This window comes from Peromyscus leucopus, chromosome 10, assembly GCF_004664715.2.
Source record: "Peromyscus leucopus breed LL Stock chromosome 10, UCI_PerLeu_2.1, whole genome shotgun sequence".
NCBI classification, from domain to species: Eukaryota; Metazoa; Chordata; class Mammalia; order Rodentia; family Cricetidae; genus Peromyscus; species Peromyscus leucopus.
Window position 1 is genome coordinate 61,562,196 of NC_051071.1, and position 19,756 is coordinate 61,581,951.

Here is a 19,756-nt window from a genome sequence, read left to right on the forward strand (position 1 = left end):
TTTGAAATTAAATTGCTAAAGTTTTGGTAATAACCAGTGCTATTTGATATTTGGAAATGTTTTCTCCACCTCTCGTCATGCCTAATTCCTACCTACTTCAGGGTCCAGCTTACACCCCAAAGTTCTCTGGGAACCAGAAATGGACAGTTTTCACCTCCTCAGTAACTGGAGATGGTTAACAAGTCCTGACCAATGGGTTTAGAAATGCTGTCCTGGAGATTCTATGGCACCACACTTTCTGAAGAGCTTCAGAGTGACCTCCTTGTGTCCACTCAGATAATCCAAGAGAGACTTTGACTCTGAGCCAGATACTTACAGGACAAAAACTGATAAGCTAAAATGAAAATCCTTCCTTCAACAAGGCTATAAGACTGAAGGTAACTAAATGGAGGGGCTCTTCCATAGCATCTAAAGTAGGCCAGAGTACCGGTAGCCCCCCAAAGATAACTCCACGCATTGTGTGTGAATGTGACCTTATTTAGGACTGAAATTAAATTAGGCTAAGGGTCTCACGATATGATCACGCTGGACTATCCAACTAGGCCTAAACACAGTGACAATATCCTCACAAGAGGAGGAGCTGGGATGCTGTTCCGTGGCTTCCTAGCATGTTCAAGGTCCTAGGTTAGGTACCCAGAGCTGCAGGAAAAGAAGAGGAGGAGGAGGGAAAGAGACAAAACAGAATTTGGAAGGTCACATGCAGACAGAGACAAACTGGAGCTTGTTACAAAGCCACAGTGAAAGGGTGGCTTAGAGCAGACCCTGAGGAGTGCAGGGAAGGATTTCCCACTACGTCAAAGTGGATGTGGACTCACACCCCAATTTCTAGTATCTGGACTCCAAAACACCAAAAGAATAGGTAGCTAGATACCCAGTTTGTGGGCATTTGTTGCAGCCTCCATGGAACACTCATACAGTGACTGACAAGGATACAGGTGGCTGGGGTAGGCAGAAAGGATGCTGTGGTCCTGCATTCTGGACACCCCAACCTCAACCACTGCTGGGAGAGGGGAAGGAGACTTCGCACAATCCCAGTGAGCTCTCCCACTGTGTGTTTTTCCAAGGAAGGCTTTTTCGATGGCATAATCTCCCCAGGGGCTCCCACAATTCAAGTTGAGGCCAAACTCTTTCTCTTAAGTTTTCTGATCTCCGGTGCACTAGGGCCACGTTTCAGTTAGGTAGACCAGGCACTCCTGAAACGCAGCATCTCTAAAATGAATACCTTGCCTTCAAGTGTCTTCCTCTATTTGTCAAGCATTTACTGAGTAGCTACTGTCTTTGACAAACTGGTTAGTCCTACTAAGCACAAAAGCAGTACTGTCTGTCTCCACACATTCTTGAGTGGAGTCACAACCGAAGGAAGACCTGGTAAGTTTTTCTAACCAGAGCTCTACGAACCCCAATTTAGATTCCTTGCTTTCTCTCCTAGCCCTGGTAGAGCATACCTGTCATCCCAGCACTCAGGGAACTGAGGCAGGAGAATGAGAGTTCCGGACCAGCCTGGTTTACACAGAAAAATCCCATCCCTGAAAGAAAAATCATCCTTGCTGTAGCTTCTTGTCTGGTTTGCAAGGAGGCGTTTTGTAAATATTGTTGGCTGAGCAACGCATCTTCTGTGACTGATAGAAACCACCCACACTAGCCTGCAGCCCTTTCAACAAAGGAGCCAGAAAAATACTCAAAGTTAGAGACCTAGGTCATTTCCTCTCATGAAATAGACACTAGGCATGTAGGAAAATATATTTATGTTTTAGAAGTATACTATAAATTACTTGAGGGTGAAGTTTTATGACAGCTACATTTACTCAAGACAATTTTAAAGATATACATGTATGTATGTGTATGTATATATATCTTTATATATGTATGTATGTATTTTTTGAGAGGCAGTCTTGCTATATAGTTACATAGCCTTGGATGGCCTGGAGTTTGCTAAAATATTAATCTTGAGATTGATGTACATGATTATGGACATCAGTGACATGGTTCTTTATTTCCATATATTTAAAAATTATCAAAAATACAAATAAAATTATACTTTTAATGCATAAGTTTATCTTTTCTCTTTACAGACACTACATCTGTCTCTAGGTATTGGCTCTGATGGTGTCAATAAAGGGACTGTGTTAGTCATTAAAAATCCCTATACAAGATGCACATCTCTGCGTGCAAGCCCTGATCTTAATTGCTCTCTCAGTTCTATTTATGGAAAGGGAAAGAAGTCAATTTATCAAGAAAAGGCTGAACACACACACATGCTCACAGAATTGGGGGGATGCCTTGTTGGGGAAGCGGCAGAACCATTAAGATGATGACGTTTTTCTGTTAAGTCACAGAGTACTAAGCATGCTGCCTAACCGCCACAGGGCATTTTATTAAAACACATGCAATATATGCAGAATTACTGCCGGAAACAGAATAGACCGGCTGAGAAAGTGACTCAGAAGCCACCTCCATCCACCACACACACACACACACACACACACACACACACACACACACACACACGGGGTCGGGAGGGGAAGGGACAGATGCAGGCGCAGAGAAAGGACTCACAGTTCCGAGTACAGGAAGTGCAGGTTGCCCACATTGTCAATGTAGTTAGCAGGACTCAGCCAGGGCAGAACCAGAAGCAAAAGCGCCTTCATTTTCTGAGCAGCTGCTGCCTTCCTCCTGACCACCTCAGTCAGCCCAGTGCCGCCCCTTTAAGCAAATCTGTTCATGTCCCACAATCAGAAAATGATAGTGCATCTGTCTTGGAGTCTGTAGATTAAGGCACGCTATAATTCATGAGCCAGTAAGAGGATTAGCTCTGGGCATCTCCAATAACGTGATGGGAGATCGGAGAGACCCACCATGGTTGGCAAGAGGGCTTAGGCTGGAGGCAGCAGGCTGATGCCTGGGAGAGGGACAGGCCCCTCCTGCAGGATTCGGACTGGCTCCTGGGAAGCAGCTGGTACATTTACATCACTGGCTAGGAGCAGCCAGGCTGCGAGTGAAGCCGTGTTGGAAGAGGGCACAGGCATTGGCACATTCAACTCCAAGTGTAAATGAGTGAATAATCAAAACCCAGACTGCTGCCTGGTGCAGAGAGAAACTCAGAAATTAGCATCTCTAGAGCCAAGCCTGGAGTCTCTGGGCTTTATGATGCCGCCTCACAGGAGGTGCCGAAAGCGGAACCACCCCTCCTGAGCATGGATGCACTTTCAGAATATGAATTTGTGACACTTTACCCTTTACTATCCTGACACAGGGGACCACAGGGATGCTGTGCTGGTCAATTTTTGAAGACGGGTTCTTTCTAGGAGACCAGGCTGTTTTCTTTGAAAATACTAATGAGCCCCAAATAGACAGCAGTGCTGTGTAAACAGGGTCTCTGGCTGGCTGTGGTGAAGAGAGTCACTGTCACTCCTCTCTGAACTACGTGCTGGCATTTAGTTGCACTGTCTGAGTCTCAGTTACAGAAATAAAGTTAGTATATGTGGTTTCTCATGGAACCTGACTCTATTATTTCTTTCAGCTTCAAGTTGGATAAGGATTATGTGCTTGAGCTCTGGATGGCCAAGATGCTCCCAAGACTCCATATTCAAGAAGATTGTGTCCATCTCATCAACTCAAAGTCTAAGTCTTGAGAGAAATGGCTGAAAGGGACAGGTACATTCGGGATTAGCAGACTGAACACCTGTGAGTAAGAGGAGAGGAGTACAGGAGTGTCTACAGAGGGAGAGGTACTGTAATCAGCCGCGTAGTAACAAAGTTTTAGTAACAGAGTTTGACATCGGAGCCGGGCGTGGAGGCGAGGCAGGTCTGAGAGCTTAAACACAGCCAGGCATTGCGTGCACACTGAACTTGCGTGGTCTAGCTCAGACACATGCAATCCTGACAAAGCCTTTCTTTACAGTCATTGCCAATTTTGTTGAGGCCCAAACTTGAACTCTCTGGCAGGGAAGGCCGGTATGCAGGAGTGAGTCAGAGCTAATGAACAGCCGTAAAGAGGAAGTCAGGTTTGGTATTCGTGCTGAGGTGACAAGCTTGCAATTTGAATCCTAGCTCTGCCTCATGCTGGGTGTACCAGGCATGCTGCTTACCCTCTCTGAACTTCTGTTTCCTCCCCTGTAAGAAAATAACAGCATTTAACTCAGAGTATTGTTAAGAAGCTGGGACAAAATTATGTCTACACCAGTGAGTCGTTACTAATGACTATTAGTAATAGTGACTGAGCCTGACTGGTGGCTCTTTAATCCTTGTCTCATCTTTTCTGCCCTCTTATACTGGGGAAGATGATATGCCTCCTTTTCCTGAATGTGGGTTTAGCAAGTTCTGGGACAAGTTCTTCTGAGAGGTGCAGACCCTAGAGTATAAACCCTAACGCACGAATGGTGCCCATCCATTTGTCTTCCTTGCATTTCAGTATGATAAAATGAATGAATGAATGAATGAGACTGCAACACAAAAATGAAGGGATCCTTCCTGTTGTTCCCATGTCACCATGGAGGCTGCTCTCTGGCTGCCCACCAGAGGTCTGCTCTTCTAACAGAACCCAGGTTTGTTCATGGCAGTAATGCACTCAGCCCCTCCTGCCGATGAGTGGTCCTGGATCACAATTCAGGCCAACAAGGTATAAGCAAAACTCACAGGTGGAGACATTCCAGAAAGTTCTTCAAAGGAAACAGGCTCGGCTCCCTTCCTGCCTGAAACGTCTATGTGATACTGTGGTGAATGGCCATTTTGGGAGCACACAGTGTCAAGCGTGAGGGTGGCCTCTAAACTGAAAACCAGAAGGAAGCCTGGATCCCTGATGGCATCAGGGTGACGTCATCCCGGCCCTGGCCTTGCTACCTGAGACTTTGTGTTCCATGAGAAAGAGAAAACGTCCAGCCCCTTAATCCTATACCACGTGATGTCCTCTGGCCTACCAGCTGTAATCCTAATTAGTATAAGTCCCTGGGGGATAAAAGCCCTCACTTGGAATAACCACGCATTGTTCTACAGCTTCCGTGATAGTAAACAGCCCTAACCCTAGTCCTTGTCCTGGTGCTTTGCTGGCTGTCCTCTCTATGCCGGGCAAGGCCACCTCAGATATCCACCATCGTCTCTCCCTATCTTATTTCTTTCCTCTTTGCTAAACAGAGGTGAGGTGAGGACCAAACTGAATTCAGGGTTAGGAAGTCACAATAAGGCCTGGCATTGTGGCGTATAACTTTAATCCCAGAACCAGCGAAGGAGAGGCAGGTGGATCTCTTCGAAGTCAAGGCCAGCCTGGCCTAAGATAAGTGAGTTCCAGGACAGCCGGAGTTACATGGTGAGAGCCTGCCTCAAGAGAACAAAACCCAATCCAATCCAATCAAATCAAGTTACTGTAGGAATAGGTGCCAGTGTGTATGTCCAGACGACCTGAAACGACCAGTAAAACACACACACACACACACACACACACACACACACACACACACACACACTGACTAGTAACATGCTTACAGGTTTCAAAGTGATGCCCGGGCTTCCTTTCTCCCTGCAGTGAAATCCTGCCTAGACTGTGGACAGCCAGCTAAGCCTGGACTGCACCGAAAGCAACAGAAAAGGGCCCCTGGCAGCAGTCAAGGTCAACAGAGGGCCCAGGGTAGACCTTTGAAGAAGGTACTCCTAGGACACTGGCCAGACTTAATCAAGACACTCCTCCCCGGGAACCAGCTGAAGCCAATTCGACCATGTTTTCATTCCAGCTTCTTTCAAAACACTGAACAATGATCTCTTTCTCCTTGCCAGCAGGTCCCTAGGGAGGGCCAGTTCTATTATCTACCACTTTTAAAGAGTAGGAGAAACCAGCTGGAGAGACAGCTCAGCCGCTACAGACTCACAACCCAAATGTCCAGAGGATGAGAGGCAGAGGGTGGGCTGCCTTGCCTAGGAAGCGACTCAGAGGGGATGTTTTGCCGCTTCTCTCCTTTACCCTTCTGAGGTCATTTCCTCAGAAGCAGAACTCGGTCTCTTTCACTGGGACTTAGACCATTATGGCCCTTGATAAATGTCGTGCATGTGGAAGAGGTTGTCGCAAAGTGAAGACGAGGTGTTGACTGTCTTGATCAGAGGCCAGAGGGTAGCCAGCTGGTGTCCGCTCACGCTCTCCCAATGGCACAGGTAAGGAGAGAGACTTTCCAGTCAAGCCTTTTGCAGCAGCACCATGATATCTCCTGGGATCATATCTTGGTTGGGAAGGCTGCCATCCAACTCAACCAGCCCGGCCCCCTACTGGGACCTCTTTGAGCAGACATGTGACATAATCTAAAGGCATGTAAATAAGAGGGCAAAAGTCAACAGCACCCGAGCAGATTCCACACACTGGGTCCCTGGCTCCCAACACCCCCAGAGTGCTCTAATCTGAGGCAAGTGTCAAGGATCGGCCACTAGCTCACAGTCACAGTTCATCTTGCATGTGTTACCAAAGCTTCCCCCAGCTCAGGCTCTGAAGGTCACTGTGTGTACATGGCCAGGATCCCAGAGATCATGGCGTCTGTTTACAGATGTGATGCAGCTGTACCCCAGACGCAAGGCTACCATCTGTTAAGGAGGTGAAATTCAGTGAAATAAGAGGAAAAAGTCAACGAGCCCTCCTCTCTGATATTATCAGTTTTCAACAGATTTTGTAAGTTTTCAGCACCAAAAACTTGGTATGAGTAATGCATGTTAAATACCTTAATTAATCCACTCCACAATGCATCAATATTTAAAGGATGATGCTATACACCATAAATGTATTCTTGGAGACAGGGTATTAGGTAGCCTATGCTAACCTTGAACTCCCTATATAGTTAAGAATGACCTTGAACTCCTGATCCTGCCTCGACCACTCAATTTCTGGGATAATGGGTGTACACCACTACACTGTTTTATGTGGTGTTGGGGATCAACCCCAAGGCTTTGTGTGTGGTAGTCAAGCACTCTACCCAAGTAAGTTGCATTCCCAGCACAGCAATTTTTGTCAAGTTAAAAAAAATTGTTTATATGTGTATCTACCAAATAAAGTGACAATACAGAATGATCAAAAAACGCTAAATTGTAGCCAGGCAGTGGTGATGCATGCCTTTTATTCTAGCATTTGGGAGGGAAGCAGACAGATCTCTGAGTTTGAGACCAGCCTGGTCTGTAGACAAGTTCTGGCACCACTGGGGGTATAGAGAGAAACCCTGTCTTGAAAAATCAAAAACCAAAAGCAAAACTAAACTGTATCATGTGGTGCTGTAGGTCTGAGGTCCCAACACTCAGGAGATGGAGGCAGGAGGATCAAGAATTCAAAGTCATCCTTCAGCTACATATAGCAGTCCAGGCCAATTTATTCCACATGAGACCTTGTCTCAAAAAATGAGAAAAAAAAAAAAAAGAGCAAAATGTCTTCACAAAAGCTCTCCCCAGCATATCCACAGGACAATGGTCCCAACCATTAGTCATAATCCTTGAGGCCTCATGCCAAAGGACACTTATCTCCTGGTCATCTGAGTCTTCCTAGCTCAACAGACACCTAAAGCAAGAGCTATTGGGTCATCTTTTTGTTTTGATTTTTTTTTTTTTTTCCGAGACAGGGTTTCTCTGTGTAGTTTTGGTGCCTGTCCTGGATCTCACTCTGTAGACCAGGCTGGCCTTGAACTCACAGAGATCCACCTGGCTCTGCTTCCTGAGTGCTGGTATTAAAGGTGTGCGCCACCACTGCCCAGCACTATTGGGTCTTCTTAAAGTTCCTTCTAAGGGAAGGAAAAGGTGGTTTACTGACCAGTAATGGCCATGGCCTATGAAGGATCAGAAGGCAAGTCCAGGGTTAGTTCCAAATTCTTAGTCTTTGCCCACAAATGCTAGGGCTGGCAATGGAGGGCATCTGTGTATATATTAAGCACTTGATGACTAATGTGTATTTTGGGAAATGCTGGTGTCAACCTACTTAGGCAGCTCTAGTGTGGAGGAAGAGGTGCAAGTGCAGGTGTTGAGGCCCACGCTTCCTTGAGGTGGGGGTTTCCTCCCCAGAGAGCCACAGCCTGAAGAGGTGACTGAATTTCTGTCAGTCTGGGGTTCCTCCCTCACAGCTCTTTCCCAAGTGAAAATCATTACCAATTGTGTGATTGCCAACACTTCCCTCTCAGCTTCCTTGAGAAGTTCTGGTCACGGGGTAGCGTGGGCAGGGGATGAATGAAAGTTCTGTTGGGGCAGCTAAGTATGGATTCTCTTCCCTGTAGCCCCACAGGTTGCCACAGTCTACTCCAGTGATGCTATCCCTTTATCACTGGTTGGCCACCCCCAGGAAGGAAGCATCTAAAAGCTGACAAGGGTAAGATGTGACAGCCTTCCCTGCAGCCCGAAGGAATCTAACCCGGAAACCCCATGATGTTGGTCGGTGACACCCATATTGGATTTCTAACCCTCCAGAGAACTCTGAGATAATAAATTTGTGTTGTGTGAAGTCAGAAAGCTTGTGATCACTGTTATAGCAGCAACAGGGAACCAACACATCCTAAATAGAAGAAAAGATGGCAGGACAGGACATTGGCACATGGGCAGAGGGATTTCCGCCAGGACCCTCTCTCCTTAGGTCTTCTATATTCCCTATGTAGTGTGTCCCCTGGTCTTGGCATAGTTGGACCAGAACTTACCTTATCTTTGAGCTTGGGTTTACTTTCCTCTCCACAATGCCTCTGACACCTGACCAAAATTATCAGCAATGGTCACCAAGAGGTTCCCTCCCACAGTCTCCTTTTACCACACCTTCTTTTGGGAAACTACAGAGGTGGGTCTCCATGTCTGAAACCAGCATGTACTGCAAACCTATATTAAAAACTTCTGGCTGGGCATCTTGAGTCCAGTGTCATAACCAACATGGTAAACATGTGCTAAGCACTAAACTTAGGCCCTAGTATGATAAAAACTTTCATGTTAGAGAATCTACTTATGTCTCACAAGACAAAGCCACAGATTCATGATCTAAGGTATGTGACCTTTAAAAAAAAAATAACATGCACCTGCCTCTTGCCCTGGCTGTGACAGGAACCAAGATAAATACAAGCCTGCAGATTTCCTCTTACAAAAATAATTGTGGTATTATTGTTCACCGTTGATTAAGCACCTTAAGTGTGCTGAGAAGAGTGCCTCATGGGTAACAGGCCCAGAGTCACCAGTGAGGCCACCCACACAGGAATGCCCAGGCACACAACAGTGAAAAGGACCAAACTGAGAAGCAGGTGGGGGATCAGGGGGTGCCAGTCACCAGCAGCAAGAAGCGCATCTCATTTCTGCCACCATTGTGTGTACCTTGGCCAAAAGAGAAACAGAAACAGTCACTCAGAGGGTGTCCTGGGTAATTTTTATGTCAGCTTGACACAAGCGACAGTCCTGGGAAGGGACCCTCAGTTGAGAAATGCCTCCATCAGATTGCCAGTACACAAATCTGTGGGACATTTTCTTGATTAAGGACTGATGCAGGAGGGTACCCAGCCCACTGTGCATGGTGTCAACCTTGTTCCTGGATGCTATAAGAAAGAACACTGAGAAAGCCAGGGAATACGCCAGTAAACAGTGTTCCTCCATGGCCTTTGCTCCAGTTCCTGCCTCAAATTCCTGCCTCAGCTTCCTTTAATGACGGACAGTGATTGGGATGTGTTAAGACAAACTGTTCTTCACAAGTTGGTTTGGTTGGGATACTTATCACAGCAATAGAAAGAAAAGTAGAATGAAGGGTGATAGTTTTCTGAATTTCTCATTTAAGGACTTAGTTGAAATAATTTGTCATTATAAAATCCAATACTCTATATGATGAGCATATGCCAATAAAAATTAAAATTGAAAATAAGTAAGTGAATAAATGTAGATCCTACACCAATTAAAAAGAGAAATGGCTTGCATATAGAAGGATTTATTTGCGCTCACAGTTTCAGAGGTTTCTGTCCATCTGGGTGAGGAGTGCAGCCAGGAAAAGAGAGAGGGAACAGGGGCCTAGCATAACCTCAAAGGTATGCAGCAGTAAGCTATCTCTTCCAGCTGGGCCCCATCTTGTGAAGCTTCTGCCACATCTCCAGATAGCACCATTTGGCCAAGAACCAGGCATTTGAAAACATGACCCAGTGGGGATAATTGATATCCAAACCCTAACATTTTACACCACCATTTTTAAAAAACCATAAACACATAAAGGTATACATACAACACAATCCTACTCAGTGACATTTGCTCACACTGGTTCACCGCCATGAACACCTAGACTGTGTCTTTTTGAAACAGACACCAAGAGAAAGAACAGGCATCCTGTGGAGTGCCAGGCGTGCCAGGGCGTGGGGAGTGCCAGGCCCTGGGGAGGTGAGTGACTCCTCACTGCACCCCGGTTGGCGTCTTACTCGCTGGCCTCGGGAAAGGAGGAGGAAGGGTTCCTACCTTGTCTGGAAATGATGCTGGAGATCACATCGCTGCAGCACCTCGGTGCAGTGCTCTGGGAACGGGCAGGTGACCAAGAGCTTGTTAAGAAGCTTGTTGACCAGGATGCTGGACTTTTTGCAGTGCTGCAGAACCACAGGCTTGCGATCCACCGGGCAGAAGTCTTTCTCCACCAGGAAGTTGGTGAGACACAGGGTACAGTAGGTGTGCCCGCACGGAGTGTCCAGAGGGTCCAGCAATGCCTGCAGGCAGATGTGGCAGATGAGGTCGTCGTCCACGTCTTCTGTGTAGGTGTAGAAGTGGTTTTCTTCTGGGGAGTGGTTTTGGCCGCACACCGTGCACAGGGGCTCAAGGCTGGGATCTGGGTCATCAGCGAGGTCTAGTTGGTTCATGACTGAGTGGGGACCAGGGAAGCAGTATTTCCTCAAGAACAGGTCAAGATATTCCAAGGGCCACCCAAGAGAAAAACCTGCAAGAGAAAAAGGCAGCTCATGTTCACACCATAGCCTGAGGGGGCCAGGGCTTATGTGAACAGAGACTCCGAAGGCCAGGCCTGAGCATCGACTCTATGACTATCTTTGCCTCCCTGTACCTCCATTTCACATTGTAGGAATAATGGAGACATACAAACGTTCCCACGCCGATGGATTAATAGTCACTTGGGTCCCGTCTACTGGTGAAATGTGTACATCATACAAGAAATATGATTTGTTAATAGAATCAAAGAGATAGATCCTTTACCAAATTCTTTGTCAGACCAGAGCAAGAAATAATAATTTCAGAAAAACAGACCAAAGACTCTTTGCCACCGTTCTCCAAAGTACAAACACAGCAGGACACCAGCGCCTTCAACAAGTCACCTGAGCTGTGTGTCTTCTGTATTTTTACTATGGTTATGGCCTGGATTACTTTCCCTCTTCTTTACCACCCTCCACTGTCGAGTTATCGGTAGTTAAGTGGCCTTGGAGTTCAACCTCCCATTACTGTGTGTGGATGCCTTTAACCAGGCAAGGGTTAACAATAGGCCAGCTTATAGGGCTGATATGAAGACTACATAAGTTCAGTGAAGATCTTTGATTTGTACCAGGCATACACTGAGTATGAATTAACTTGTGATATTTTTTTCTCTCACTTGTGTTCCACAATTTATCTTGTCTTTAGTCTAGCTCTGTTGGCCTAGAACGGAAACTTTGGTTCCTGCAAGGGAATCTTTCTGCTTTGTCAGAACAGTAGTCTTTGACCCAATTATATATTAATATCTTTCCCAGAAAAATACCATGGCGGTGTATCTTTTCCTTTGATACAGAAAGAGTCCCCAAACAATGAGTTTTTTCAATGTTTGATTTTAAAGCTCGGGTATTTCTTAAACAATCAATAAGTACTTTCAATGACCAACTCTAAGCCAGGCTGTGAATTGAGGGGGAGACCTCAAAAACACATGGAAAGAACGCAGCTTTAGGGAGTCCCCAGTCGAGAGAGGAGGTGGACATTCTCAACTTGGCAGAGAGCAGGTAACAAGCGCCTGCCAACAAGTCTGCCACTGTTTATGCCAAGGGGGCATCTGGCTTCCCCTCACCTCCAACACAACGTTTTCAAAAACAAGACTTTCAGCTTTCCACAGGGCCATGGAGACACATGAACTAGACAGAGGGGGCCACGTGTGCAAGGGGCATGGTGGTCAGTCACACACGGCGCTGCATCCTTCTCCTTTTCCAAACACTCTGAGCTTGTTTGTCCAAACACAGCCTTATCTCAAAGAAAATACACGCCTTCCAACTTTCACGGACTCGGCTTTGATGTTTACATTTCCAGACTCAGCCAGGATGCCTCAAAGAACAGTCTGGTCACAGGGGGCTGAAGTGAAATGCCTGAAAAGTCAGAGCACTTGGGAAGCAACAGCATTTGACTTCTCTCTCACTGAGACCACAGACGGCAAAAGGTTGAGGGTTCAGGAAGGGGGTGAGTTGCCGTCAGAGCACAAGGAAACCTACGGAGCTATTTGTCCTCGAGGCTCTCAGGCAGGCATTGGAAGTTTACAGGAAGTCCTTTCGGGAGACTGGAAAGTTAAAATTAATCTGACAATGGAAATGGGCCACCCAAAAGGTGGTCATCTCACTATAGGGAGAAAGGTTCAGAAGGGTACACTGAGGCTCTAGATCTTTGAGGATTCTTCTGGAGTTCTGTCATACGCCCCCACATGCTCTGGTCCTGTTCTTTCTCATGCTGAGGCAGGAGACGGTCTAACAGGAACCAGGCTACAGCTCCCGGTACTAATGAAAGAGCCGCTGCTCACTTGAGCGCCACTCATCATCCTTCAGTGACATGGCGGTGTAGACCTGTCAAGTGTGCTCTTGGAGGAGTCGTGAGCCTCCCTCAGAATCTTCCAGAGGCTGAAGGTGGGAGAAGACAAGGAGAGACCTTGGCTCATCTGCTGTGGTCTGGGCAAGTGCCTCCCAAAGGTCCTATAGGCTTGGTCTCCAGGGTACTGCTACCGGGAAGAAAGGGTATGGAGCCCTGAGAGGTGGGGCCCAGGGCAAATCATATTGGGATGCGCCTTTAATATTCTTATTAAAAAGATCACAAGGACGCTTCAAGCAAGTGTATAATGTACTCTGAACATACTCCACCGCACATCCCCACTGCTCACTCCCTTAGGCCTCCTTTCCTCCCATCGGGTCCCTTGGGTGTCCCAGCTCTTCTGTACACTGCTGTGGTCATGGTGTTTGCACAGCAATAGGAAAGGACGGACCCTGACTGAGGCCGTTCATTATTGTAACATGAAGCTGATTAACGCAGGGCATCCACTCGACCTTGCTCTATTCCACTGGCACATCACTTTTTTAAAAAAAATAATATTCTGCACTGAGAATCCTGCCTTTAAAAAAAGTCATAAACCACAACAAACAAAAAGACCCTGTAGGTCACAAGACTAGATAAAATCCTGTTCACGAATAGATTTCTATGATTCTGTGTTATGAAAAAGTGTTTTTGTTTTGTTCTTGTGATATTGTGTGAGTGTGTGAGTGTGTATGTGTGTGTGTGTGTGTGTGTGTGTGTGTGTGTGTGTGACAGAGTCTCACTATATATGAGACCAGGCTAGCCTCAAACTCAGAGACCTGCCTGCCTCTGCCTCCTGAGTGCTGGGATTAAAGGCTTGTGCCACCATGCCCCTCTGGAAGGATATTTTTTATAACTTTGCTTCTTAATAATTAAAATTTCCCATGTGCTAGGTACTGTGCTGAGGACATTATTAGATTGTGTCATTTTATCCTTATAGCACCTCATGACATTTTTTTAATTAAACAGATCAGGAAACTGGAATATGGCATGTAAGTGACTGGCCAGTCAGGCACACCCTAAAGGAAACTATCCAGGCAGGGCTCCCGGCCTCTACCTTCCCCCTAACTTCCCATCCCTTTGTCTCCCAGCACCTTTCTCCACTATAAAATGGTCAGAACTCCAATACTGTAACCACTTCAATATGAAAGACCCAGGGAATCAGAAGGATTTAAATCCATTTAGGCCTCATTGTAGAGAGAGCTGTCAAAGCTCTGAGGAGACAGAGTCCTTCCTCTGAGGAGAACTGGAGGGGCCTGAGGAAGAATTAGCCTAGGCAGGTTAGCAAGCCTGGCAGGCTTCCTCTGCTTCCTCCATCCCCTCCCTTACCTCCAACCTCTTTTTCCTTTCTCCTAACCTCTCTCCCTCTTCTTCCCTCTCAGAGTAATGAATCCACTGGCTCGTGGCCAGATGGTAAACCAATTTCTTAATGTAATGTTAATGTAAACACCACTTACATATATTTTTGTGAATTTGCTTTAGACTAAATAAAGCCCCCATAAATAAAATCGGGCCAGGGGAGGGTTGGCTGAACAAGCCCTCTGGGCTCCACAACGATGAACCAGGTGGACTTGGAAAATATAAGATTCCTTCAGTTTACCTGGCAGTTCTTTTTCCGTTTCTATTTTATGAACATATAACATATCCTGCTTTTAGATGAATGTGAGATGACAGGATTAAGAAGCATTTAACCTAACAGATAAATGCCTTTCTCTCCTAAAAAGTAAGGTTTGGGAGCCAGGCAGGTAGGAGTATTTATCTAAATATACTCAGTATGGTAGGCCAGTCCTTCTGGTCCTGGGAGTGCGGGGAGGGAGATGTGGGATGTGGCTTTCATACAGTTCAGAGTGAGAAAGCAGAAAACAGAAGTCCTGCTTTCTTGGTCTCCCACACTGAGAAACAATCTCTCCCCTTTTCATTTAGAGCAGGGCAGAAGGACAACATGACTTTCAGACATTGACACCACCTAGGATCAGCTGGGAAGAGAGCCTCAACGAGGGATTGATCAGCTTCTTTGGGTCAGCCTTGACGCACATCTATGAGGGGATTGTCTTAATTGATGTGGAAAGACCCAGGCCACTGTGGGCGACACCATTCCTTAGGCAATGGAGTCCTGGACTGTGTAAGAGTGGAGAATGTAGCTGAGTGCAAGCAAGCATGTATTTATTTTCCTCTGCTCTCAAAGGTGGATGTAATGTGACCATTTCTCTCAAGGCCCTGCCGCGGTGACTCCCCTTTAATAATGAACCACAACCTGGGATTGTCAGTTGTAACAAATCCCTTTCTCCTCCAATTAGCTTTTTTAAAAATCACAGCAATAGAAATGAACCTAGAAAGGGAGCCCACTAGAACAAGATGGCCCTGGTGTGTCTCGGGTACCCTCCTTCTTCTTCCGGGGCACCCTGAAAGCTCACAGAAAGCAAATGGATGAACACATCACTTGGCTCCACTGAGAGTTCATCTTCCCTATTGAGAGAACCAATTTCACCCTAAAACATCTCTGAAATTGTTCCCAAGTCCCGTTTTCTTTTTTTTTTTTGGTTTTTTCGAGACAGGGTTTCTCTGTGTAGCTTTGCGCCTTTCCTGGAGCTCACTTGGTAGCCCAGGCTGGCCTCGAACTCACAGAGATCCGCCTGGCTCTGCCTCCCGAGTGCTGGGATTAAAGGCGTGCGCCACCAACGCCCGGCTCCCAAGTCCCGTTTTCTAACAGTAGGAGATTCCATTGTGTCAAAGGAATCCCAGCGGGCATACAGAGCTCAGGAGTGGAGTTCTTGTCTATCAGGCACAAGGCCCAGCACGGTCAAACCAAACAAACAAGGAAATAAACGAAGGGGCTCCCTCCGCTTGTGAGGATGGCAGTTATGACGTGCATCAGTACCCTTCAAAGATGGCACACAGAAGCTGCATTGAAAGGGAACTTTGGAGGACTGGAGAGATGGCTCAGAGGTTAAGAGCACTGGCCGATCTCCCAGAGGTCCTGAGTTCAATTCCCGGCACCCACATGGTGGCTCACAACCATCGATAATGAGATCTGGTGCCCTCTTTGGGTATGCAGGGATATATGCAGGCAGGCAGAACACTGTATACATAATAAATAAATGAAATCTTTTTAAAAAAGTTTTGAGAGTGGTCCTTACATAATATAGTAATGGCTTTATAAAACAGATCATTCTGCATGTTCAGGCATATCTTTATATCAGAGGAAATGTTCACACACTAAGTGAGAATTTGTCTCCCTATAGCTCCTCCCTTCTCCGGGGTATGCAGCATTGCCCATGGAGATCTTCATAGAGTGTACGTAGTTGCTTAGTACTTTAGTATTTGAAGACATGACCTTCTCTGAACTGAACTGGATTCATCCAATGTTTCTTCAGGTTTCTAGTCGCAATGAGGCTGACCAGCTTTTCACAGCAAACCCCCCAATCCGTTAATGTGTCTCCTACAATGCCTGGAAAGGGTGAGCACCAGAACTCCAGGACAGAGGGAGGCCAGTATATGTACTGTTGAAATGATTCTCAGTCAGCCTAAGATGCTTCCTCGATGCTGGTGGGTGGCCACCCACGAGATGCTTCCCTGAGCACTAGTGGAAATCATTGGCTGTGGAGGGGAGGAAAGCAAAAAAGAGAGACTGAGAGGGGGGGGGAGAGGGAGGGAGCCCTCCATGTGTGAGGGTTCTAAATCCTGGATTCAATCAATCACAGGCTGGGGTGGGGGAAAGGCATCTATGCTAAATATATAACCTTTCTCCCTTATTTTCCCCTAAAACTTCAGCAGAACAATACATTGTATTAGATAATATAAGTAATCTAGAAAAGATTTAGGCTACCTAGGAGATGTGTGATTATTAAAGGCAAATACTGCAGCATTTTATAGAAGGAACTTGAGCATCTGTGAATTGGGGTGTCTGGGTGGGGAGGGAGTTCTAGAAGCATCTGCACTGAAGAGGGACAGCACTCTCTGCACTGCAGATGTTCTAGAAGCATCTGCACTGAATAGGTAGACAGACAGATGGATTGAGAGATAAGATCTGGGGTTATAAGGACAAGCACGGAACATCTAAAAGCATAAACAAGGTCTGTGGACATGGCTGAGAAGTGGAAAGATATAGATAGATAGATAGATAGATAGATAGATAGATAGATAGATAGATAGATAGATAGATATAAAGTGGCTTTATATAAATAGAGGGCAGCCTTCAGCAGCTAAGTAGTCTGGTATTAGGATCTACAGTATTCTGTTATTCCCTAGAACAGACGGCACCGGGGACATTTCAGGCTCCTATTTCATCAATCTCATTTTTAAGAGTATGAACAACACATAATGCAAGAAAACTCCAGTTAAACAGTCAATCAGTGATAATTCCCCCACCCAAAGCACAAATATTAATACTCACTAAAATTCACTAGTATGTGAAAAGGTTCAAGTGATGAGCAGAGAGAAACCCATGGAGGAGTGACAGGGAGAAACAGAACCTTCCAGCTCCAGCCACCTGCTCCACCCCAAAAAAGAGGACTTGTCAAGGAGAGTGCCTGAAGAGGCTTGCTTGTCATCCTAGATCGTGACAGTTGTCCCAACCTGGGGAAGAGGCAATTGCTGGACAGACTTGCCTACAGAAAATGCTTCACTAACATAGGATGTCGAGAACCCCGACTAAATCCATCCCTAAACAACAGACACACTGGTGCTGTGCTGAGCCACACCACAGCCTGAGATGAAAGACTGGGTTGATGACCCCCAAACAACCACAGCTTACCCATCTGATCTCTAAACCAGTGCCGACCCTGTGTTCATGGTGGGTTGTTGTCTCGCTTTTGATTTTAGAAAAGCACTGAGTATTCATCTTCACTGTCACCATGGCAACACCTGGGTCTTTCCAAAGAGGTTTCACTGAAGAATGAAGACCCGCTCTGAATGTGGGCAGTGCTGGTCTGTGACTGGAGTCCTGGACTAACTACCCAGGGGAAGAGGAGGGACTGAGCCAAGCACGAGCATTCATCTCTCACTGCTTCCTGACTGAGGTGCCATGTGACCAGCGCCTCACACTCCTGCCTGCCTTCCCCGCCATGATGGACTGTATCCCTTCAAACCATGAGTGGGGGTGGAGGTGAGGGGCGTCTTGTCCTTAACTTGCTTTCGTCACGCACTCCGTCACAGCAACGGGAAGACTAATACACTATGCAAATCACCATTGCTGGGGTGTTGTTTTTTTGGCTTCTTAAAATTTGCACCCCAAGGCGGGCGCCTCCCTTGCTTTACCTATAATCAAGGCCTTATCACTATTTTTCTTAGAAGTTCAAGTAGGGAAAGTGAGGTGTCACCACGGTGGCTTAGACCCAGCCCTGGGATTAACACAGCCTTGGTGAGTCTTCCTCGTTTCCTTACATCACCCCTGGTAGCCAGCCAGGTGCCATGAGGAAACTGTGGGCTTGGCCGATGTATCAGAGGCCTGCCACTAGACTTTAAGCCCTACACCGATTACAGCCCCACCTCAGTCCGTGCCTGGGAGAGACACCAGGGCCACAACTTGCTGAAGGGCTCACGAGCTAAGAGGGACAGGAAGTGTAGCGCTCTCTTCCAGAGGGGTCGACAAAGCACCTGGGTCCTGCAAAAGCTTTGCTGCATGTGTACATGAGATCCCAGCCAAGCAACGAGCAGTTCTTGCCATCCAGGACAGTGCCCAGAATGTGCCAAACAGCAGGCAGGGGGCTCTGCCCTGCTGGAGTGGTGTTCAGTCTGCTGATTTGGGGGAGTGTGGGGGCAGGGTCTTCCTATTTAGACCCTTCCAAGCTGATCATGATCACGCCATCCTCCTGCCTTAGCCTCCCGAGTGCTGAGATTACAAGTGTTTACCACCACACTGGGGCATTGTAATGATGATGTAAACTTGTTCAAACTCTTTTTATCCCTCAACCAGCCCTCATGGTTTACAATGTATTTCAAATGTATACAGACTAAGCCTATATGGAGTGATCCCTCAGGTAACTTAGCTCCAAGAAACGGAGCCTGGGGAGAAGGCTTGGAGAGATAGCTCAGCTGCTGAAGGACTTGCCTTGGAACCATAGGAACCTGATTCAATCCCCAGATTCCACCCCCACGAAAAAACCCACCCAAGCAAACAAAAAAGCCATGCCTTATGGCATGAGCTTTAATCTCAGCACCGAGGAGCAGGCAGATCCCTGAGCCAACCTAGCTTGATGGGAAAGCTCTAGGTCAAATGAGAGCCCTTGTCTCAAAACAAACAAACAAAAACAAAAAAACCAAGGTGGATGGGGCCTGAGGAATGGCACACCCAAGGCTGTCCTCTGTTTTCCACATACACATGTGTGCAGCCACACATACATGCATTCCCCCCATGAACACAAACATATGGAATAGAAGCTGAGGCTGGTATGGAGGTACAGGCTCTAGGCTCAGTGATGATGTGCTTTCCTGGGATGTGTAAAACCCTGGGTTCAGTCCCTAGCATCACAACATGACAGAAGAAAAAAAAAACTTAAAAAACCTGAGGTGCAGAGGTTTTGTTGATGATGCTTTAAACCTTTGAGTGAAGCACTGTTGGGCAACCTGGGGCCTCAGTATTTCCAACTGGCTGCTGGGCCCACACCCCAGCCATTGCCAGGACACTCATTCCTAAGCAGAAGCTCAGCCCCGGAAAAGCCCAGTGGACCAGTGCCAACAACTGCTTCCCACAGTGGCCCGGGCCACCTGCTCTCTTTCGAAAGGAATTTGCCAGCAGGCACATTTGTCTCAATAGTGCCCTGGCTGACCCTCTTAAAATGGATTATTTGGGGAAAGCAATTCCCAAAGTCAAGATAAGCCTTACCTTTCCTTATTAATCTTACTTAAACCTTGAATTTCAGATACATTCAGTGAGCACTGAAGGTTCTGATAATGTGTGATCTTTTTAATAAGTACTGATTATGAACTAAGATACATTATTCTTTGGTTTACAGACTTGTATATAATCAGGACAAATCCATTGCTTCAGTGACCTGAATACAGAGTCACATAT

General features: G+C 46.5%; 1 protein-coding gene across 2 annotated transcripts in view; it reads right to left on the reverse strand.

The window, feature by feature from the left end:
• Lnx1 (ligand of numb-protein X 1) overlaps positions 1-19,756 on the reverse strand; it is a 109,919-nt gene that overhangs the window by 81,516 nt on the left and 8,647 nt on the right. The window contains exon 3 of one of the 2 annotated variants that reach the window (XM_028858514.2): positions 10,408-10,876. In XM_028858514.2, coding sequence (XP_028714347.1) covers positions 10,408-10,799 — 392 coding nt within the window. In that variant the 5' untranslated portion in view covers positions 10,800-10,876. Of the gene's footprint in view, positions 1-2,556; positions 2,931-10,407; positions 10,877-19,756 lie in introns of those variants that run through there. The other variant, XM_028858601.2, reaches the window with a different exon arrangement.